We start from the raw sequence: 23,132 nt of genomic DNA, 5'->3' as shown, positions 1-23,132 counted from the left end.
GGTTATTTCAGTCAAAGTTGCTCTTCTATCAGCTTGAATCAGTCGGCCCATTCTCCTCTGACCTCTAGCATCAACAAGGCATTTTCGCCCACACGACTGCCGCATACTGGATGTTTTTCCCTTTTCACACCATTCTTTGTAAACCCTAGAAATGGTTGTGCGTGAAAATCCCAGTAACTGAGCAGATTGTGAAATACTCAGACCGGCCCGTCTGGTACCAACAACCATGCCACGCTCAAAATTGCTTAAATCACCTTTCTTTCCCATTCTGACATTCAGTTTGGAGTTCAGGAGATTGTCTTGACCAGGACCACACCCCTAAATGCATTGAAGCAACTGCCATGTGATTGGTTGATTAGATAATTGCATTAATGAGAAATTGAACAGGTGTTCCTAATAATCCTTTAGGTGAGTGTACATTCACACATACACGCACACAAGCAAAGATATTGTACTAGTTAGGAATAGTTACCATATCGCCTCTGCGTCCTGGTGGTCCTGTCTGGCCTGGGTCTCCAGGTAATCCCTTCAGAAATACAACAATTAACCACAGTACTCTATTTTCCAACATGTAATACTCTTACCATAAACAGTACTAGTCAAAGATGCACAATGACCCTCAATATAGTTGGTGGTCATTGTAATATCCTTTCATACTCTGCAACACAGGCAAGTAATGTACTGTAACAGTTCAGTCTTCATTAACTGTGTTCTGTGTGTTATTATGTTTACTCACAGGTAAACCAGGTCTCCCTGTCTCACCCATTGGTCCAGGGTGTCCCCTCTCTCTCTGCGGGACAACCGAAGGAAAGGGTTTATTAAGAGAGACCATGTGCCTAATATATAATTATGTTTTGCTAATTTATTCCAATTTAAAATACTTACAGGCCATCCAGCTGCTAGCAACTGATAATAAGATGTTCGCTAAAAAACAAACAGATGAATGAATGTCACATACTTTATCAGAGCTTCGGTTGACAGGCAGTTTGAACAGTCAAATAATATATGTACTACCAGTCAAAAGTTTTGGATCGGTAAGATATTTAATGTTTTTAAAAGTGGTCTCTTCTGCTCACCATGGCTGCATTTAGTTGATTGTGAAATATTATTACAATTTTAAAAAGCTGTTTTCTACGTGATTATAGAGTAAAGTGTAATTTATTCCTGTGATCAAAGCTGCATTTTCAGCATCATTACTCCAGTCTTCAGTGTCACATGATCCTTCAGAAATCATTCTAATATGATTTGATGGTCAAGAAACATTTCTCATTATTGTCAATGTTGAAAACAGTTATTTATAATTTTATTTCAGGATTCTTTGAAGTATAGAAAGTCCAAAAAAAAAACAGCATTTATCTGAAATAGAAAGCTTTTGTAACATTAAACACTACCGTTCAAAAGTTTGGGGTGACTTTAATTGATCAGAAGTTACAGTAAAGACATTATGATGTAACAAAAGATTATATTTCAAATATGGTGTTCTTTTGAACTTTCTATTCATCAAAGAATCCTGAAAAGAAATTGTACACAACTTTTTTCAACATTTATAATAAAAATGAATGTTTTTTGAGCATCAAATCCGCATATTAGAATGCTTTCTGAAGGATCACGTGACACTGAAAACTGGAGTAATGATGCTGAAAATTCAGCTTTGATCACAGGAATAAATTACATTTTAAAATATATTAAAATAGAAAACAGCTATTTTAAATTGTCATAATATTTAACAATATTACTGTTTTTTTTGTATTTTTAATCAAATAAATGCAGCCTTAGTGAGCAGAAGAGACTTTTTTTATATAACATTAAAAATCTTACAGATCCAAAACTTTTGACTGGTAGTATATTATGGTAAATGGTAAATGGACTGCATTTATATAGCGCTTTCACAGACCCAATGGCCACCAAAGCGCTTTACAATTTGCCTCACATTCACCCATTCACTCACTCATTCACACACCGACGGGCGACGGCAGCCATGCAAGGCACCATCCAGCTCGTCGGGAGCAGCTGGGGTTAGGTGTCTTGCTCATGGACACCTCGACACTTGGTCAGGTGGAACCGAGGATTGAACCACCAACCTTCCGGTTTGTAGACAACCCACATGAACCACTGAGCCACTGCCGCCCCTGATATACACTATACTTTATGTGTATACTATATGTACATACAGTATATACACACACACACACACATATATATATATACACGCATATACACATATATATATATATATATATATACACACACACACAAACACACATACATATATACATATATATATACACATACATACAGTATATATATATATATATATATATATATATATACACAGTATATACACTACTAGTTTCAAACATGTTGTTATTGTTAAATAGTAAAGTAAAAGTACAACTATAAAATTGTTTTCATTAATTTTAATTAAAGACTAACTAAATAAAAACTGAAATAAAAATAAATTAGAGCTAATAAAATAATAAAGGCATATAAAACAAATACTAAAATTGAAATGAACACTGAAAAAACAAACTACTTCCAAGTATAATTTATTTTATTTTATTTGTATCTATTTGACTGTTTAAGCTGTCTCAATTCACTCATTTACACTCACATGTGGCATACACTATGTAGTGAATATTAAATGAGCAAACAAGGAAGCAGTTTTGGACCCAGCATCTGCACGAATGCATAAATACAATCCAGACTGCATTCGAGAGGGGATGAGAAACACTGTACCTGACTAGCAATAAGAGGGGAAAAAACTCTTCTAAATAACAAATGCTCAATCTGAGCTCTAATAACACTTAATGCTTGTATGTTTCAATTCATCTCAATGAGAAAACAAACCAGGGAGTGTTGAAAGGCATCTCTCCTGTTCAAATAGAGGAGAAGAACTGAAGGACAGTGTACGCTGTCTCTACAGTGTGGGCTGGAAAAGCCAAGGCCTCGAACCCACATAGACACACAGTCTCTGTCACACTGTTATTAAATCACCCTGGCCGCCTCCGCTTTATACAACATTTGTCTTGGCACATGCTCAATTGGCACCAGGGCAGGGGTTCGTCTCACTGCTGGTCCAGAGAAGGTGAGTTTAAGAGAAGCTGGGGAATCGGACCTCCCAGTGCACTTGCCTAGATGACCATCAAAAACCTTAGTGTACAATTTAGACATTGTAATAAATGTAATGACCTAAACTAACTAGCTAAATAATCTTTAAATATGTTTTGGCCTTTTTCCGAAGAATTTTTATCACTGATCATGGTGACAAAAATCTGAGGAAAAAAGCCAACAAAATATTTAAACATAATTTCTATATTTATTAAACCATGACAATGTAGCGAAGATTTATTTGGAAAATTGGGCCAATATTTTCTGCCAAAAATATGTACAAAAGAAATTAACATCATTTTCCGAAACAATAGCCAAATTATACATTACACCATATGAAATGATCATCCATATTGAAGCACTTATATAACTTACACAATTATCTAAGCTAAAACATTTTTTTTTTAAATCACATCCAGTAAGTACTTTTTCATTTAAATAATTGAATTGAATGTAAAAATAAAAAATTGTATTAAAAATAAAACACCCCAAATCACGAATCACAAAAAGATGGTCAAAAGCAACAGTATCTTAGAATGTAGCCTACATAAAGTCTCACTCTTTCAGAAAGGTACAACTCCCTCTCCTACCACCCATGGCTCAATTTATACACATGACTCCTCTTTGGAGGACTAAACTCATCAATCATAATCCAGGATTGCGCCAAATGACGAGGAACAACATTTGGACATGCTCCACAAAAAAAAAATTACATAATGCCAAGTTGCCGCTGCACAATCACAAGCAGATATTCACAACTGTTTCGAGTTATGAGAATCTACAGGGAGGTCAAACCTGTGGTTTTACAATTACACTTAATTATATGCTCAAAAATAGAGAGTCACAAAAAGTCACAAAGGTCTGGCAGGAACACAGAAAGACTGGATCTTCCAACAGCTTTGAAAGACACAGGGCGGTGGCTCACTGGACCATGTTCAACTTTGGTAAAGATGGGCAGTATAATCGACTAATACCTAGATTCATCTAATTTATGCTAATTCAGCTTCAATCTTTTTGTACCAGGCATTTAAACTGTGGTAGGCTACATAGATTTTTTGTTGTATCTTTATGGCTAGTCAGACTGTTGAGGCCTACCCTGAATGCAGCCCAATCCTCCTCTGTGTTCCTCCAAAGATAGAGGGCTGGGAGTCCCGGTGGACCTGGGGGTCCTGGTATGCCTCTCGACCCATCTGCTCCCCTGAATCCTGGAGAACCCTGTCAAGACATACAGGTCAAATCAGTGTCATCTTCACAGAACACTGCAATATGTAGTATTTAAAGAAGTGTTTTTCCTCACCTGATCGCCTTTGTATCCAGTAAAGCCGCTTTTACCTGCACACCCCTGCGCAAACAAAAACAGCAATCTTAGAGTCCTAAATATGAAGCAGAATTAACTGGGACTTAGGCATTTATCAAAGCATTTCACCACAGAAAAGTGTGAGGTTACTAAGTTTATACAGGATTGCATTTCATTTTCAAATATAAGCATGGAAATCACGAAACAGCAGAAGCAAAAGACTTTGTGAAACCATAAGACTCATGAGTTAATTAATATTTATAGGTCCATGCCCTTTTTAATCTTATGTATATTACGTAATGTGACACTCTTAGACATGCCAATTCGTAGTGCTGCCAGACCTCAAACCTTAAGCAAAGAGCAGCTTTAGAACTGAAAGAACTACATGCCTGATATTTTGGTTTCATGCAAGAAGGTTACAATTCAGAAAAGGGCAGCTGTAGTAATGTAAGGTTACTGATGTGAAGGATGATCAAATGAATGTTCCGCTAAACTCCATTAAGAGAGGGAATGATTATATAACATTCAGCTTTCGGCAATAAAGTATTCCAAAATATGAAAAACTAGTTTTCAGACTAGTAATTTAATGTAACTTTAGTCTGTTCCTATAGCTCAAACAACAAAGCTACTGTAAATTCCAAAATATACTTTTTGTTAACTTTTTTGTAATACACACTTAAGGCCTGGTTTCACAGACAGGGCTTAGATTAAGCCAGGATTAGGCCTTAGTTCAATTAAGTAATTTAAGTAGCTTTTATAAACGTGCATTAAAAAAAAAACATTACTGGTGTGCATCTTGAGACAAAACAATGACATATTTGATGAGGGAAAGTTGCTTTCAGTTAAAACAGCTCAAACATGCATTTTAGTCTAGGCTTAAACCTAGTCTGTGAAACCGTGTGAATATGTCTTAGCAACTACTTATTTTAGCCGACATTTTACTGCCAAGACTATTGTCCATACTGGAATACTTGATTCTGATTGGTCAATCGCAGCAAGGTACAATCATATTTAGCGCAGATATCGTAATCCAGTCATTTCAATAGGAATCAGTACAATCGGGAATTTCACGCAGGGGTGAAACATTTCGCCACGCAGATTGACGCAAATGGTGCCATCTTCTGTCTGATTTTATCAATGTAGTGAAAATGATCTGAGAGGACTTCAGTATTGTGTTGCAGTGTTTATCTTATATTGCTCAACCATTGTTTTGTACATTCTAATGGACTATTTTCAAGAATACTTGTAAATTTATCAAATAATTTCAACTCTTAAATTAATTTAAACTTGATTATTTCTATACATTATCCCATTAATATTTACATCTGAAAAGAGATTCACCAATATAATAAACATAAGATTGTTTCTATTACATAAATACAAATGATACTCTTCATATAAACAAGTTTAATCTATTTAGTCACCATGAGGGGGAAGTTTTTTGGATTCAGATTTTCAATTTGGCACATTTTACAGAAAGAATATCACTTAAGTATTTTCAGCTGCCCTGAGAGCATGTGATTTCACCTCATTTCATCAGGATTTTAGTTGTGGAAACTCACTCTTTTCCCTGGTGGCCCAACAGGCCCTGGAGGTCCACTGAGAAGCCTGTATCTCCTTCCATCCATGCCTAATATAACATCACCATGTTTAAGTGCAACTTGTTCCTTGCTTGTGTGCTTGTAGTCAGCTGGTCCACTCCCTACTAGCATTTTATACCCTTTTTTTGAGTGAACATCAACCAAAGGCTGTTTAACTACTTTACGGGAGTGCCCAGAGAAGCTCTTTGAAGGAAGTAAGAACCCTTCTTCAGTCAGCTGGTTTAACTGAGGATGGACTGTCGGCCTGACAAGATCCTTTTGACTGGCTGATGTCTTCACATTCAAAACAGAATCCAGGTCAGCTGTGTCCCCAGAGGGCTTCAAAGGGAGCCGCTCCAGGCGGCCTTCACCCAAATCTGTTTTCATTTTTTGAGAGGTGAAGTTCTCATCTGATGATTTGAAGGTGGTGGACTGAATCTTTTTGTCAATAGTGTCCTTATACCTGCTATGTGTGCTGATGGCGGGAGACTTGAGTCGGTCAGACTCATCCACCACTACAAAGCCACGAACTGAATGCTTTGAAGTTCTGTTCGGATAAGACGAAATGTCCCATTTACTATGAAGATCTTCATTCTGGGAAGAGACGCTGGAGTTCTGGAAGAGAACAAAATAATACAAGAGATAGACTGTGAGGACATTTTTGCATGGCATACAAGATACATTAGCAAAACGCTAAGGGGCTGTTCCATTAAACATTTCAGCACAAAAACCCATTGTCCTCATTAATCATCTGCAATCTAGTTTAACCGGGTGCAATGTTGCACTGTGGGTATTTAAATCAATTCATTATCATTCCTTTGAGCACAAACATGCTTGCACCTTATTCACTAAAGTCAGACTCAGAGCTACTTAGCTGTTGCAAATAATGATTGCTATATTATTGTCAAGAGAAACTAGAAGGAAAACCAAATTCAATTTAAAAGAGATATCTGTGCACCTTTTCTATTAATTATGGCAGCAGTTATTCATCAAATTATGGAGAACAGCATTTTAACTGGGCATACAACCAGACACGGTCGAGTTGAGCATCCTTTCTGCATTTTCTTTTCAAACCAGGACACAAGCGCCAGATGATCACTAAATGAGGTACCATGAAAATTAAGTGAATAATGCACTGAATGAAAAGATGATCAATTACGATAAGGGAAATGGCCTACATGTGATTCTGAGCTCAGAGACCCAGAGGCTCCATCCCACTGTCCTCCTCTCTTCCTCTAACAATAAGCTACAGAGAAAGAGCAGTCAGGCACTTAACACTGTAAGGCGGCTGCCTCAGATGAGAGGGACACTTGATCCTCTCAAGGGTGACACAGCTCCCCAAATAATTGTTTTACCCTCCTCAGTGCTACTGCAGGTTACATCTTTGGCTGGAACTGTACCGAACACTGGAACAACTCCTGTGAGAGAGGCTGGAGCAGAACCACATGCTACAAGACACAATTACACTTTGTTCAGAAGATACGCCAGTGGGATGTTTGAGAGGAAGTGAGCTACTAGATAATTCGAATGGTAACGGAGGAGCATATTACATGTTAAAGATTTACATTAATTAGTTTCTAGAATAAAACACCAAAAGGTGCAACCCCCTTCTAAAACTTTCTATTCTTCAAAGAATCAGAGTTTTCACAAAAATATATAGCAGCACAAGTGTTTTCAACATTGATAATAATAACTTAAGAAATGTGTCTTGAGCATCAAATTTGCATTCACGTAACAAAATATCAACCCAAGGGACTTTTATTTTAAAATTTATTCACACACACAATAGAGTACAAACTCACTTTCCCAGCAAAACCTTTCACAAAAATAGGCTTGTAAGATTTCAAACTATAGATGCATTGTTTAAAATTAAGATAAAAGTTTATTTGGTTGTCAAACTATGCAATGAAACCTTTGGACAGGTATGAACCAGGACATCTGTGTAAACTTGAGGGGAACTTTTTCTGCGGTAAAATGATCATTTGCACTACTCTGTCATTTGTACTTTACCATAATATGCTGTCTAACTATGACACTTCTGGTTATACTGTATGTGATTTCATTGACTCTGTACAGTACTTGACAATGACCGTTAAACTGAATCAAAACTGAAGTGAAGTCATAACTACTAACTCATTCTGGAGGTTTACAGAGACTGGAAAATGATGAAATACAAATGTCAGAGCTTGGAACCCAAGGCCCCGAGCAGGACATTATCAGTGTTCACCACGGTTGACCCAACCAACAGTGAATGAGAAGAGATGCCATAAATCAAAAGTTAAGACACAGGAATGAGGGAAATCCTTGCAAGTCATGTGTTGAAGGACCCAGCTGGTCTAACCTGACACTCCCATCAAGAAAATCAATCAGAACATTTTTGTGGATCACCAGAACGGAAATCATGGTAGAATTGGTAAAGAAGAAAACAACTATAGAGTATACAGTTTACTTGGCTACCAATGACTCACCTCAAGTCAATCAGATTATCTGGACAAAAACAATAAACACTCACTTAACAAGTTGTTGACCTCCAATTTTATTGGTGTCTTACAATCTCCAAGGGTTAAACTTCCACTCAACCTGTAGTTTCCAGCCCATTTACCCTCTTAGCAAGTGAACATGTTCATGGGAAAGTCTCCATTGTTGATTCATGTAGCGACTGGGCAAAGAGATCTAAATCCAATCTTACAAAAGTTATGTGTAGACACATCAGCTCATACAAGAGCCGTCCAAGCTCAAACTATACAGTCTGATTTATACATTTGCACTTTCTGTCTTTAGAATTCAAGAAGACAGATGTATAATTATAAAAACAGATCATAAAAAAATGTGGTAACACTTTACTTAAAGTCTATATATATATATATAATGCATTATAACAGTATTTCTAATATATTAAGTATGCCTTGTAATGCACCATATAATGCATTGTATGGTCACATGAATAATTGTAACCAGTTATAATACATTATAATACTTATGTTACACCTTTAGAAGGTAAAATGCATTAAAACACACAAAAAACAACCGATTTCAGATGTAACAAGGAACCTTCAAATATTATAATGCGTTTTAACTTAGGTTACAATTATTTATGAAAAAATATAATTTGTTATAATGTACATTATAATGCATATATACATAAAAAAAGTCAACTTTAAGTAAATTGCTATCAAAAACATTTTCATGTTGGTTTAGGTGATACTTGCACTAAAATATCCAAATAAAATCTGACCATCTAATAATGAATAATGAAATGAAGCACAATTCAAAAGGAAAGACATGTATTTGTTTCATACCATGGCTTTCCATTTGCCCTCCACATGCAATTCCACATGCAATCCAAGCAGAAGGAGATCTAGTACAAGGTAACATCCCATACAGGCACAGCACACCATGATTGCTGGAGATACACACTGCACCTCAGTCTCTGTATCCCTGCTAAAGCTCCCAGACAGTGCAGGCTTTCTCCAAGTGCCCTCCCAGAGAGAGAACCTCCCAGACACAGGAGCTGTGCCCAGGCTTCACACACTCAAGCCAACTAAACCTTCAGGCAGCCATTAAGATGAACAGCACCCAAATAAAATGAGCAATAGCCACTTGTAGTGTCCTATTTGAATTATGTCTGCAGAAGAAAATGGGCTATAAGGTTGTTTTGAAGGAGATTGAGGACATTTGTCCAATTGTTTGGGGTTAATACGATTTTTTAAATGCTTTTGAAAGTGTTTTTTTAGGAATCTTTGATAAATAGAATGTAAAATCAATTGAATGCATCCTTGCTGAAAAAATTATTTCTTTTTTAAAAATCCTGCTGACTTTTTAACGGTAGTATACGTACTTTGCAATATTGGCTTAAATTTATAGAAAATGGGATAAAACTGCTGGCTTTTAAGGAGGGAGCGCTCAAAGCTGACTTAAAGTGAAAGAAACTTTCTTAAAATTTTCATTCAAGAATGAAAATTCTATCATTCATGTATTTTCTTATGACTTGTTTCTTCCATGGAACACAAAAGGAGATATTTAGCAGAATGTTTGTGCTGCTATTCTCCATACAACAAAAGTCAACGGTGAGCGAAGGTTGTACAAAAAGGACAGAAACGCACCATAAAAGTATCATAAAATTTCTCCATATGACCCATGTGCAATATAAGTTTTCCGTTACTAACAGAAAGCAAAAATTCCCAATGCTGTAGCTGTCAAATCTAATTTAACCAATTTTAAATACACAAATTGGTTATAAGACACAAGAACCAATGACGTTTGGCATTATTGAGGTCAAGCCTTTGACATGCCATATTATGCAGTATGTGAACATGAATGACATTTGAGAGCTATGTTGGAGAAGATTACCAATGGACACATTTCAGTGTTTTTCCTTAAACAAAGACTTGGAATATGAGCATATGAGTAAAATATGGGCTACATTCATGGCACTTTTTGTCATTTTTATAGCTTGATAGATAAGAAAGCCAAAGAGGACATGCATGGAAACTTCAGATCAGACTAAGCCAGTTTTAGAACCAAATTAGAAGCTACTTTAGATTTTCCATAAACACAAATGATTTCTCCATCACTGCTGAACAGTGACAAATAAAAAACACATTCAGACAACTAAAACCTGCTGAGACTGACACACACAAGAAAGCAGCAGAGAAGAGACAGATTTATGAAAACACTGATGAACCATCAATCAGAAATGACAATTTGTTCCAGAAATAAACGTGATGGGGTTAGTTTGATTCAAAGCAAGTTTTTAAGCAGACCTCCAGCTCTAAGAATCAAAGCAGTGGGATGCTGTGTGACCACAAGGTCATTAAAACAGAGAGGATTAGTGGTAATGGCTGCCATGGTTACAGAGGTAACTCAAGGAGATCAATCACAGATGAAAACTTTGTTGCCTGACTTTCCTGTGGGACCCTGACTCTGAGGTTTTCACAATTTCACTGGTAGTGGGTGTTGGAAGCCATGATTCCACATAGCCTAATTAATCAAGCAGCAGTAACCACAAGAAATGATGGGAGATGGTCTTTTCACCAAACATATTCAGTGTGCACGTATGTAGGTTCACACTAGTGAAAAAGCTTTTTAGCATTTATTTCTTATCAATTACAAATTACATTATTTGAAATTGTATATTATTTGAGAGAAAATTAAGGATGTGAGGAAATATTCTTTTATAACTAAATCCAACGGGCACAAGAAAACTCAGGAGAAAGATTATACAACCAACAATAACAGACAATGAACTGAGGAAACTAAGGCCTTAAAGTCCCTCTGTAGTCAATAATTGTATCCCTTAAAACTCATTTTTGATCACCAAAACTATTTTTTTCTTTTTTTAAGATTTCTTTTGGGCTTTTTGCCTTTTATTGGGATAGGACAGTAGCTACACTCACCGGCCACTTTATTAGGTACACCTGTCCAACTGCTCGTTAACACTTAATTTCTAAGCAGCCAATCACATGGCGGCAACTCAGTGCATTTAGGCATGTAGACATGGTCAAGACAATCTCCTGCAGTTCAAACCGAGCATCAGTATGGGGAAGAAAGTTGATTTGAGTGACTTTGAACGTGGCATGATTGTTGGTGCCAGAAGGGCTGGTCTGAGTATTTCAGAAACTGCTAATCTACTGGGATTTTCAGGCACAACCATCTCTAGGGTTTACAGAGAATGGTCCGAAAAAGAAAAAACATCCAGTGAGCGGCAGTTCTGTGGGCGGAAATGCCTTGTTGATGCCAGAGGTCAGAGGAGAATGGCCAGACTGGTTCGAGCTGATAGAAGGGCAACAGTGACTGAAATAACCACTCGTTACAACCGAGGTATGCAGCAAAGCATTTGTGAAGCCACAACACGCACAACCTTGAGGCGGATGGGCTACAACAGCAGAAGACTCCACCGGGTACCACTCATCTCCACTACAAATAGGAAAAAGAGGCTACAATTTGCAATAGCTCACCAAATTGAACAGTTGAAGACTGGAAAAATGTTGCCTGGTCTGATGAGTCTCGATTTCTGTTGAGACATTCAGATGTTAGAGTCAGAATTTGGCGTAAACAGAATGAGAACATGGAACCATCATGCCTTGTTACCACTGTGCAGGCTGGTGGTGGTGGTGTAATGGTGTGGGGGATGTTTTCCTGGCACACTTTAGGCCCCTTAGTGCCAATTGGGCATCGTTTAAATGCCACGGCCTACCTGAGCATTGTTTCTGACCATGTCCATCCCTTTATGGCCACCATGTACCCATCCTCTGATGGCTACTTCCACCATGTCACAAAGATCTAATCATTTCAAATTGGTTTCTTGAACATGACAATGAGTTCACTGTACTAAAATGGCCTCCACAGTCACCAGATCTCAACCCAATAGAGCATCTTTGGGATGTGGTGGAACGGGAGATTCGCATCATGGATGTGCAGCCGACAAATCTGCGGCAACTGTGTGATGCCATCATTTTTGCAATATGGACCAAACTCCCTGAGGAATGCTTCCAGCACCTTGTTGAATCTATGCCACGAAGAATTGAGGCAGTTCTGAAGGCAAAAGGGGGTCCAACCCGTTACTAGCATGGGGTACCTAATAAAGTGGCCGGTGAGTGTAGACAGGAAGTGAGGTGGGAGAGAGAGAGAGAGAGAGAGAGAGAGAGAGAGAGAGAGAGAGAGAGAGAGAGAGAGAGAGAGAGAGAGAGAGAGAGAGAGAGAGAGAGAGAGAGAGAGAGAGAGAGAGAGAGAGAGAGAGAGAGAGAGAGAGAGAGGGGAGGGACGGAATCGGGAAAGGTCCACGAGCCGGGACTCGAACAAGAACAACGGCCTTTTGCTTGACTATGCTAACAGCTAATAATGTGTTGCTTATGTTAAACTGCTAATGTTACACAAAACTTCTCAGTCTGCCTTCTAACAATCATCAGAAACGCTTTGAACAACTCCGAACATCAGAGGACAAAGGCGTATAGTTCATCATAAGATCGTAATATACATCATACACCCACTATATTGCTAAATCTACCTGATTTTTCATATCAATAAAAATGTATACTGGGATAACCTGGCATCTCTCGAGACTCCCTTGCTAGTTCGCTGTTAATGATATTGTTGACGTGATTGGTTACAAGGTAGTTTGTGACATCAGAAACACCAGCGACTTCAAACCGCGTTTTTGAGACTGTCTTTTTTCACTGCAGTTTTAAGGAGAAAATATACAGAAATGGTGTTGTATTATGAATTTGCACATGGTTTGTCTTAAAGCACATTAAAAAACACCACATAGACATATAAACAACATTAAAAACTTGATTTTTACCACAGGGGGACTTTAAACACACAGACAGGGTAATGAAGGTCAAACAGAACAGGTATAGAGCTAATTAATAACTAAATAATAAGGTTTCCTGTTAACTAGGGAACATAACTCAGGAAAAGCAGAACAGGGAACAGAATAAAAACACAATTAAACTAAACAGACAAGAACGGCATGTTACAATATGAATCTATCTGATCATCTTATTTTTAGGTTTATTTATATTATGGATCTCAGAATTTACTGTGGACTTTTGGACCCCACTGTATGTGTGTTTATGTAAAAAAATAAAAAATAAAACCATGAGAATATCTCAGGCTGTATATTAAATAATAAACTTAGAAAAAGTGTGAAGTTTTATCTACTTTATGACTCATTTTAGCTTCAGAAGGGTGCACTAAATTACAGTGCAGAGATAGTAATAATATGACTAACATTTATGAGGCCAGGATAAATGGATGACAGACAAACATTTCCAGGAACATTTCCATGCTGTGCGGATGGACATGTGCAGAACAGAACTTCCACAGTTCCTCTGTCTCATCTATAATTACTCCATACAGGAATGATCAAGTAAAAAAAAAAAAAAAATCTATGATTATATCTACCACAATTCAGAACATTGCCTGGTGTTTAGGGGATGAGGGTATTTTGTCAAGTGTGGCAGTAGTGTATTAGACTCTATTCAGCTGATAACAGACAACATTATGTAAAGTGGCCGCACACCCACAGCCAGCTAATATGCAGGCAGTGTCTAGCAAAATACTGCAGGTTGAATATTAAACATAAGCTTTTGAGATGCAGTCTTTAACAATCAAATCATAATGTACAGTATGTTAAACATAGGCCTGGTAAACTTCTAAAAGAATGTCCTGCAGTGCACAGTGCAAAAGCAAATAAGGTGTCTAATGACTTTCCAGACGATTTGCAAGCTTTGGAACTGTTCCTGAAGTACACTAGCGATCTCACAGGCTACCCGGTCTTACTCTCCCAGAAGGGGCGTTTATCAAAAATGGCCCACCATCTCAGCACAGCTCCTCTCTGTTACAGCACCGTGCTGAAACAAGACCGTTCCCATGATGATAATTCATCATCACCCTCACCGTGTAGGAAAATACAGCAACAGCTTTATGAGGACAAATGAGAAGTCAGAGTGATCCTTTCTTCCTCATTTATTCAATTTCCTGACCTTTAAAGTCATCCATCTCTCTTCTCCAGTTGAGGTTCATTCTTCCCATATTGTACTTAGGCTTTGTCTATTCATAGCTGCATAATTACTCACTGTGGCTGTGTTTATCTGAGGTTTTATGCTATAATTCATACACATATTGCTTGGAAACTGACTATTTGGAATCTCTAATTAACATTGGAATGTCTCTTACCAAGCCATGTGACTCTCTGGGATCAGGCCTGAACCCTAGAACTGAAAGAATATTGGCAGTATCGTCAGTGCCAGTGGAGGGATCCGATGAGAAAGTCCTGTCTACTGTTGAGCCAGCTGAGGACGACAAAGCGCTCTGTGGGTATTAAACAGAGGAAAACAAGATGTCACTATAACACATTAGTTTCAGTGGTCAAGATTTTTACAGAATTAAAGGTGAAGTGAGTAATTTCTGTTCCAACCGCATCACCAAATTCAATCGCAAAAAAAAAAGATAAAAAAAGACAGCAAACAGATTCTCCCGCCCCAAACTCCAGAGCAATGAAAGCCTAACAGAGCATCAGTTCACACATTTTTCAGGCAAAGTATATCCAGTTATATTTGGATATGAGCAGTTTTTTTTTCTCATTTTAGTCATATATTTTGTCTTTAGACAAAAATATCCTTTCAATTTAGTATATATATATATTGTCATGTCAAGTTCAATATTTTTGTCATCTTAGAATGCATTTTAGTAAAAATGCTAAGGGCAAAATTAAACCAAAGGTTCAAACATTTTACATAAATCTCTAACATTGCTGACTATGACTGACCATTTTAAATGATCAAATCTTTCTAGATTTTTCTCCTTAACACATTGTTAGTGCATTGTTAACTTGGTGCTGTTTTTTTCTTGTCATATTTTAGTTAACAGTATGTTTTAATAACAATCGTTTAATTGTCTATGACGCAGAGTAGTAATTTCATTGACAAGATTAGCACTTTAAAGAAAAAAGACATCAACTTAAAGAACATTACAAAAATCCACAGCAAGTACAGCAAGTCCACAACTCTACCTCAGTGCTACTTTCTGTCTTAAGAAAGCTGCGTCCTTTCAAAGGTTCACACATATACTGATGAAGAGCACAATGATCCTTGGCAGCATTAGCATCTCCCATTATGAAGGTCATTTGTCTCAGCTCTCCCTGTGAAGACAGACACAGACGTCACAGACAAATCTGAGCAATGACATCATCCACATAACAACCCATTAGCTGAGCATTGATTTCACAAGAGTGTTGGTCAAACGTTCACTCACATGCCTCATTGATTTAGGATGAATTGTGAACTTGATTCCACAGTCATGATAAAAAAAAAACTCATTGTAACTCCTGGCATGCTGTTTGACCATTCATTTATAAGTTAAAGCCATTGAGATGATGGTTTTCACAGCTGTGAAGCAAATTGGTGTGGCAGGCAGACATGTTTCCCATGACGCATTGCTAGTGCTACATTAGCAGGATAGCTCTAGTTTCTTTAATAAACATTCTTCTAAACCACTGTGTTGTAGTACGACATATTTAGAGTCTTTAATCAATGACATTAGGAAAGGCTGGTTGCCCACGCATGATGGATTCTTGACATTGACATGAGTTATGTGTACCTGTCTATCCTCTTTCCATACTCTTCTTGCATATGACAAATTAAGAATACCTCAAAGGGTGTCTCAAACCCCTCCAGGATGCCGCCCACCATCAGCAGGCCATCTGTAGTGATGCCCATGTAAGGGTACATCCAGCTCACTTTCTCCACCAGCACACAGTCCACATACACAGCCAGCCATTCAAATGCAACCCCAACTGAGATCCAGTGCCACTGCGAGTCAGACAGTCCTGACACCGAAAACCTGATGCCAGAGGAAAACACAACATGTTCAAAAGACAGCTGACAACATAATGGGGTTCAAGTACACTATTATAAGATCAATGACATTTCAGTATTGGGGAAAGCTTAGTGATTAGCGCCATGTGTTAAATGGTGTTTGTACTCATAGTCACGCTGCTGTGTGGTGATGAAGGTGATGCTGTGTGGGCCAGTACGAATCTGGAGTAAAATGTGATTATAGAAGTTCAGCAAAGTCAACACACTTCGGTCCACATCCTGAGAGCTCCGCATTTGAATCAGCACGCTGAATTCATCTGCAAAGCTATGAAAACACATGGACAATTTAAGTATCAAGACTGAAATGATTTCATTAGAATTGAGAGAACTTAAACACCATACACTTCTGTTCAAAAGATTGGGATCGGTTCTTATGCTCACCAAGGCTGCATTTATTTGATCAAAAATACAGTAAAAACAGTAATATTGTGAAATATTACTACAATTTAAAATAACTGTTTTCTATTTTAATATATTTTAAAATTAAATGTATTCCTAGTGATTTTAGCAGCCATTACTCCAGTCTTCAGTCACATTATCCTAATATGGTAATTTGGTGCTCAAGAAACTTATTATTATTATCATCACATCAGTTTAAAATGGTTGTGCTGCTTAATAGTATACCATGATACATTTTTCAGGATTCTTTGATGAACAGAAATGTCAAAAGAACAGCATTTATTTGAAATATATATTTTTTTGTAACACCGAAAAAGTATTTACTGTCACTTTTGATCAATTTAATGCATCATTGAAAGGATTGATTTCTAACTACTAAATAAATAAATAAAAATACTGACAATTGAACAGTAGTGTAATTGAAAATCGTAAATGCATTTTTAATAAAACAATGAAAATGAAAAAAAAAAAATCGTAGTACCGAAATGCAAAAAAAAAACATGTATTTAAAATAATAATTACATTTGACCTTTTAATCTAATTTAAACGAAAAATTGTCATGACAATTGTCAATTAATTTTTAAATAAATACATTTTAAATAAATAAACAAACAAAGAAATAAATGTCAAACCTTGATCCAAATGCTCTCTGGGTGGGCATAGTGAGAGTGGAATATAGGCCAATGCGCAGCACTGGACATCCCTGTTCCTCTTCATAAAGGGTCACGTTCCTGCTGGCTGGTACTAAGCCTGAGAGCTGCTCAAGTAAATCCACCCTTTGTGTAAAGAGATTCAGATGTGTGTTGAACCCCCCTGCAAAAACACAAGAAACAAAGTTTACATGGATAGGTTAATCTGTTCTCGAAATAGAAAAGGAAAAAGGCCTTTAAAGACATTTTAATAAATTCAGCAATTGACCCGCACAGAAACAAATTACTTAAATCAAGCGCCACTTCATTCATGTTCATGATACTGCATTCATTAGTGAAATATAATGACATTTAAATGTTGCATCATCGTTTTATTCACATTCTAGCTGACTTGTTTTAGCCTCTTATGGGAAAAAGGGCAAGTCTCAAACTGTCCAAATCTCCAGGGCTTACGGAAAGTGACTTTTCCGCTTCGAAACTCTATCCACTACACCATCGTGCACAAACGCAGTCAGGGCCATTGCTGATGGATGATTCTGGGGTGAAGCATTCCCGTGAAGGGCTGCATTTTCCCCACCTGATCCCCATAGGACATCAAGGGTGAAGAGAGCAACTCCTTGATTAACTTTCCATACCTCGCCTGCACAACATGTCCAAGGAAACCCTAAAGACTCCACTTGTTCATTTTCCTTTCCTCCTTAAGGACATCTAACAATGGAAGGTCATCCTTCCAAACCAAAAAATAAAAGGTCTTGGATAGACAAAATCCACATCAACTATAAAAGCAAGATGTTAATTTTATGACGCAATGTTTCTGTTTTCATTGGAAATCAGACTCAAAGTTGTTCCCGCTATACAAAGAGACAAAAAAAAAATCTTGAAGAATTAAAAAAAATTACGGCTCATTTCCATGAATGTTGAAAAGAATTCAGAAATAACTCACTGTGTATTTAACCTCTACATAAAAACAAATCTCAATAGCTATATACGGCAAAGCACTGTATGATTTGTTCTTCACAAGACAGATTTCAAGACATGATACATTGACCTTACAACCGGATTAGAGATTTCCGTTAAGAGTATTTCCTCTTTAGCTGTGGCCGGCTTCTCTTATTTCATTCATGGTGAAAAGGGCTTTTTAACGCTCACTGCATTCAGGCTTCAGTCATCACTCATAGTCCTGCAAGCAGCGTGACCATAAGTAGCAGACTCCACTCACACATGAGCACTCGCTGATAACCTGATGAAAGGTGCACATGCCACCATTCTCTACATACCACAAGCACACTAAACCAGAATACGTGTCTAGCCACACACACTACAAGGGTCACGCAACTTATTTTATTTTACACAGAAGCTACATCTAATGTGGCCTATACACAGTGACCCTGAAAGTATTTAAACAGTTTGTAGGATCTAATGATTCTCAATAACAACATGTGTGTGTTACTCTAGGAATGCATACATCTGTGTTGTGTTTTTTTTTTTTTTATATGATTTCATTTTATAATCATTAGTCATTTATGTAGTCATTTAATTTATTATTTAACCCTTTATTCATATTTTTATTTGATTCACCATTTAAACATTTTATCATTTATTTTTGTCATTTTATGTTTTTATATTACTTATTTTATTTATTTCCTTGCTCTTGCAATGCTATTGTGGTTTAATCTTATGATTGGGTGGTTTGAGGAGGTGTTTGTCTTCATGAGTAAGAGATTAGAGAATGTCATACATTTAAATAAAAAAAATTAGAAAATGTAAAGATGCAAAAAGCTTTCTGTGATTGGTAGGGGATAGAATATAGGCCTACCGTTTGTACACTATTAAACATTACATCTTTGGAAATTCCCCATAAAACATGAAAACCCAACATGTGCGTGTGTGTGTGTGTGTGTGTGTGTTGGTTTTAAGGTCCAAAATATCCTCACTATTAACAAATGTACTCATAAGGTTAAACCGGTTGAACACCAACTAGTGAGCCGGACTGCACTAGTTAAAAATAAACCAATGTTTAGGTTAGGTTTATGTTTAGGGATAGGGGGTCAGGTTAGGTGATAGAAAATATCATTAACCTTACATACTGAAAAAACGTACTGGTTACTAACGTAACCTCGGTTCTCTCTAGAAGAAGGAACGAGTATTGCGTAAGTTTAGCTTACGCTACGGGAAAGATTCATCTTCTCGAGATATTGAAGCCAAAAATTATCCTTAATTTTGTATATGTTGTCAACGCAGTGCAGCAGCTAGCAGACCTAGAGCGGGCATTCTAGCGAGCTCATAGGCTGCTCTGCGGGAACTGCACAGCCTACCAGTGAGCCCGACGTGACGTCGTGTCCAATCGAGGGCACTCTTCTAGAGAGAATCGAGGTTACGTTAGTAACCAGTACGTTCTCTTACGAGAGGTTCTCTCGTATTGCGTAAGTTTAGCTTACGCTACGGGAACCCATTGTCCACGCCGTGCGCGCCCCCATCCACCTCATGAGTCACAACACTTCTGTGAACCCAGAAAGTGGGAATAACACGCATGTACATAAGCGCGAGTACCATGAAGCGTATAAGCGCGTGTAAACAAGCACTGACAGGCAATACAGAGCAGCCGCGTGTGGCTGGTGTATAGGCATATATAGCACATAACCTGAAACAGTGCAGCTCAACCAGAAGAACTGAATTCATGTGAGGGAAGTCTGCGCATGATAATATCTGGACAGGGCTAACCTCTCACTTAAACAGACTGCAGTTTCGCCTGCAGGGCGGGAACTTCTAGGTTATAAATCTGACAAAGGTGGACGGAGAGGACCAGCCCGCCCCCACACATATGTCTTGAATGGAAATTCCACTTGACCATGCCCACGACGAGGCCACGCCTCTAGTGGAATGAGCCCTGATGCCCAAGGGGCACTGCAGACCTTTTGCCGTGTAAGCGGCTGCGAATGCGTCTATTATCCACCTAGACAGGCTCTGTTTCGAGGCGGCGAGACCTTTAGTGCGCCCACCAAATGAAACAAACAGCTGCTCAGAGCGCCTGAATGAGGCGGAGCGCATAACGTAAAATCTCAGAGCTCTGACTGGGCAGAGGAGATTAACATCACTTTTTCACTATTGGATGCTGGCAGAGCCGATAGAAAAATGACCTGTGCTCTGAATGGGGTGCTAACCACTTTGGGAACGTAACCATGTCTAGGTTTGAGGATGACTTTTGAGTCATTCGGGCCAAACTCAAGACACGACGCGCTTACAGATAGCGTGTGTAAATCCCCCACGCGTTTGACTGATGACAGTGCGATCAGAAAAACAGCTTTGAGCGACAGGTATTTCAGGTCCGCTGTGTCCAGGGGTTCAAAGGGGAATGCTTTCAGGGCCTCTAGGACCAGTGAAAGGTCCCACATAGGAACCGAGGGGGGGCGCGGGGGGTTCATCCTTCTGGCTCCTCTGAGGAAGCGGATGATAAGCTCGTTTCTGCCTATCGACTGGCCATGTATTGATTCAGAGAATGCTGCGACAGCCGCCACATAGACTTTGAGCGTGGAGGGGGATCTGCCCCTATCCAACAGCTCTTGAAGGAAACTGAGCAGCCGCAGGACCCCACACGTTCGCGGATCTAGGTTTTTGTTAGTGCACCACTTAGAGAACACAGACCATTTGGACGCATAGAGCCTTCTGGTAGAAGGTGCTCTAGACTGCGAGATTGTGTTCATTACTGCGTCTGGCAGGGCGATGGATACCCGTTGATCACCCACACGTGTAGCGACCAGCGCTCCGGGTGGGGATGCCAGATCGAGCCGCGCGCTTGAGAGAGGAGGTCTGCTCTCAGCGGGACAGGCCATGGGTCTGTGACAGCCGCATTAGCTCTGGAAACCAAGTCTGGTTCTCCCATCGCAGGGCTATGAGGAGCACTGAATGGCGCGTTTCCCTGATTCTCTTGATCACCTGTGGTAACAGAGATACCGGAGGAAATGCATATAACGGGCGGCTGGGCCACGTCCGGGCCAGCGCATCCCTGTCCTTTGAAAAGAACGTCGGGCAATGAGCGTTGTCTTGTGACGCAAAAAGGTCAACTTCCTCTTTGCCGAAAAGGCGCCATAATAACTGGACTGTTTGGGGGTGGAGGGACTATTCTCCCGGGGGAACGTTGTCCCTGGACAGTCTGTCTGGGCCGTCGTTCAGGTGACCCGGCACATGTGCAGCTCTCAGTGAGCGCAGATGGTGCTGAGACCAAACGAGGAGGCGTTCCGCCATATTGCAGAGGTTCCTGGATCTGACGCCGCCCTGGCGATTTAAATAGGACACCACAGACATGTTGTCCGAGCGGACTAGAACATGGTGGTCCTGTATGAGCGGGAGGAAGCGTTTCAGCGCGTTCTCGACCGCTATCATTTCCAGACAGTTTATATGGAAGAGTTTTTCCCGGTCTGACCACAGGCCGAAGACTGGTCTGCCCTCGAGGATGGCGCCCCAACCTGAGTTGGACGCGTCCGTCGAGATGACCTTCCTGTATGAGACCGCCCCCATAGTCATTCCCCTCTGGTACCAGTCGGCCGCTGACCAGGGCTGCAGAGCTGTGATACAGCTCTGAGTAACTCTGATCCACTCGCGACCCGACTTCCAAGCTCGGTGTGGCACACGCGCGGCCAGCCAGTGTTGTAGCGGGCGCATGCGCAGTAAACCTAGCTGGAGTACCGCCGAGGCTGAAGCCATCAAGCCTAGCATCCTCTGGAATTTTTTCAGAGGGTAAACGCTGCCCGCCGTGAATGATATGGCCAGTTGCCGGACGCAGCGCGCGCGCTGTGTAGACAGGCGAGCCGTCATGGTCACTGAGTCCAGTTCTATTCCTAAAAAGGAAATTGACTGACTGGGCAGTAATGAGCTTTTGGTCCAGTTGACCGTGAGACCTAGGCATTTCAGATGGCTGAGAAGCGCAGTTCTGTGAGATAATAGCTCTGTCTCTGACTGTGCTAGAATCAACCAATCGTCCAGATAGTTCAAAATTCGCACGCCCTGAGTTCTCAAGGGGGCGAGAGCCGCGTCCATGCACTTCGTGAATGTACGGGGTGCTAAGGACAGGCCAAACGGCAGGACGGTGTATTGATAAACCCGATCGTCGAAGGCGAATCTCAAGAATGGCCTGTGACAGGTATTATCTGAATCTGGAAATAGGCATCTTTCAGATCGAGAGATATAAACCAGTCCCCCTGGCGAATGTGCGCGAGGAGTTGTCTGGTTGTAAGCATTCTGAACGGTCTTTTCATAAGAGCTTTGTTCACATGCCTCAAATCCAGTATGGGTCTGAGTCCCCCGTCCTTCTTGGGCACGAGAAAATAACGGCTGTAAAAGCCTGACTCGCTCAGAGTGCTCACATCCTCCCGAAGAGAGGGCAAGAGCAGCATGTTCCTGGCCCAGGCAGAGAGCGCATATAACGTGGCGGTCTCCGACGCTGAGCGGGGCTCTGCACGAGCCGCAAGTGGACCGAGGCATCTTTAAAAGACGCTCGTGCTCTTTTAGATGCTCGGTTGCAATAAGAAAAAGGATACGACGCCGGATAGCGTAGCTCGCTTCGGAAGGCTGAAGGTGGCGAAGACGGCCGGCTTCCTCAGTCACTGTCCTAGCTGGCTTGTCGCTGTTTCAACGGCGGCGGCGGCGGCTTCTCAAGGTCCAGCGATGCATGCAGCTTCAGATGAAAATCAGAGAATCAACCTCCGAGCCCCGCTTATATACG

General features: G+C 39.7%; 1 protein-coding gene across 2 annotated transcripts in view; it reads right to left on the bottom strand.

Annotated features, from left to right (window-relative positions):
* si:dkey-61l1.4 (collagen alpha-1(I) chain) overlaps positions 1–23,132 on the bottom strand; it is a 61,511-nt gene that overhangs the window by 25,634 nt on the left and 12,745 nt on the right. Inside the window, exons 2-12 of one of the 2 annotated variants that reach the window (XM_056257372.1) lie at positions 17,396–17,576; positions 16,471–16,629; positions 16,137–16,329; positions 15,500–15,628; positions 14,665–14,799; positions 5,968–6,600; positions 4,406–4,450; positions 4,204–4,323; positions 886–924; positions 737–790; positions 473–526 (exon numbers count right to left, since the gene is read on the bottom strand). In XM_056257372.1, coding sequence (XP_056113347.1) covers positions 473–526; positions 737–790; positions 886–924; positions 4,204–4,323; positions 4,406–4,450; positions 5,968–6,600; positions 14,665–14,799; positions 15,500–15,628; positions 16,137–16,329; positions 16,471–16,629; positions 17,396–17,576 — 1,742 coding nt within the window. Of the gene's footprint in view, positions 1–472; positions 527–736; positions 791–885; positions 925–4,203; positions 4,324–4,405; positions 4,451–5,967; positions 6,601–9,284; positions 9,400–14,664; positions 14,800–15,499; positions 15,629–16,136; positions 16,330–16,470; positions 16,630–17,395; positions 17,577–23,132 lie in introns of those variants that run through there. The other variant, XM_056257373.1, reaches the window with a different exon arrangement.

This window comes from Rhinichthys klamathensis, unplaced genomic scaffold, assembly GCF_029890125.1.
Source record: "Rhinichthys klamathensis goyatoka isolate OS25496 unplaced genomic scaffold, OSU_Roscu_1.1 h1tg000137l_1, whole genome shotgun sequence".
Taxonomy (NCBI): Eukaryota; Metazoa; Chordata; class Actinopteri; order Cypriniformes; family Leuciscidae; genus Rhinichthys; species Rhinichthys klamathensis.
This window is presented reverse-complemented; position numbering and strand designations above follow the sequence as displayed.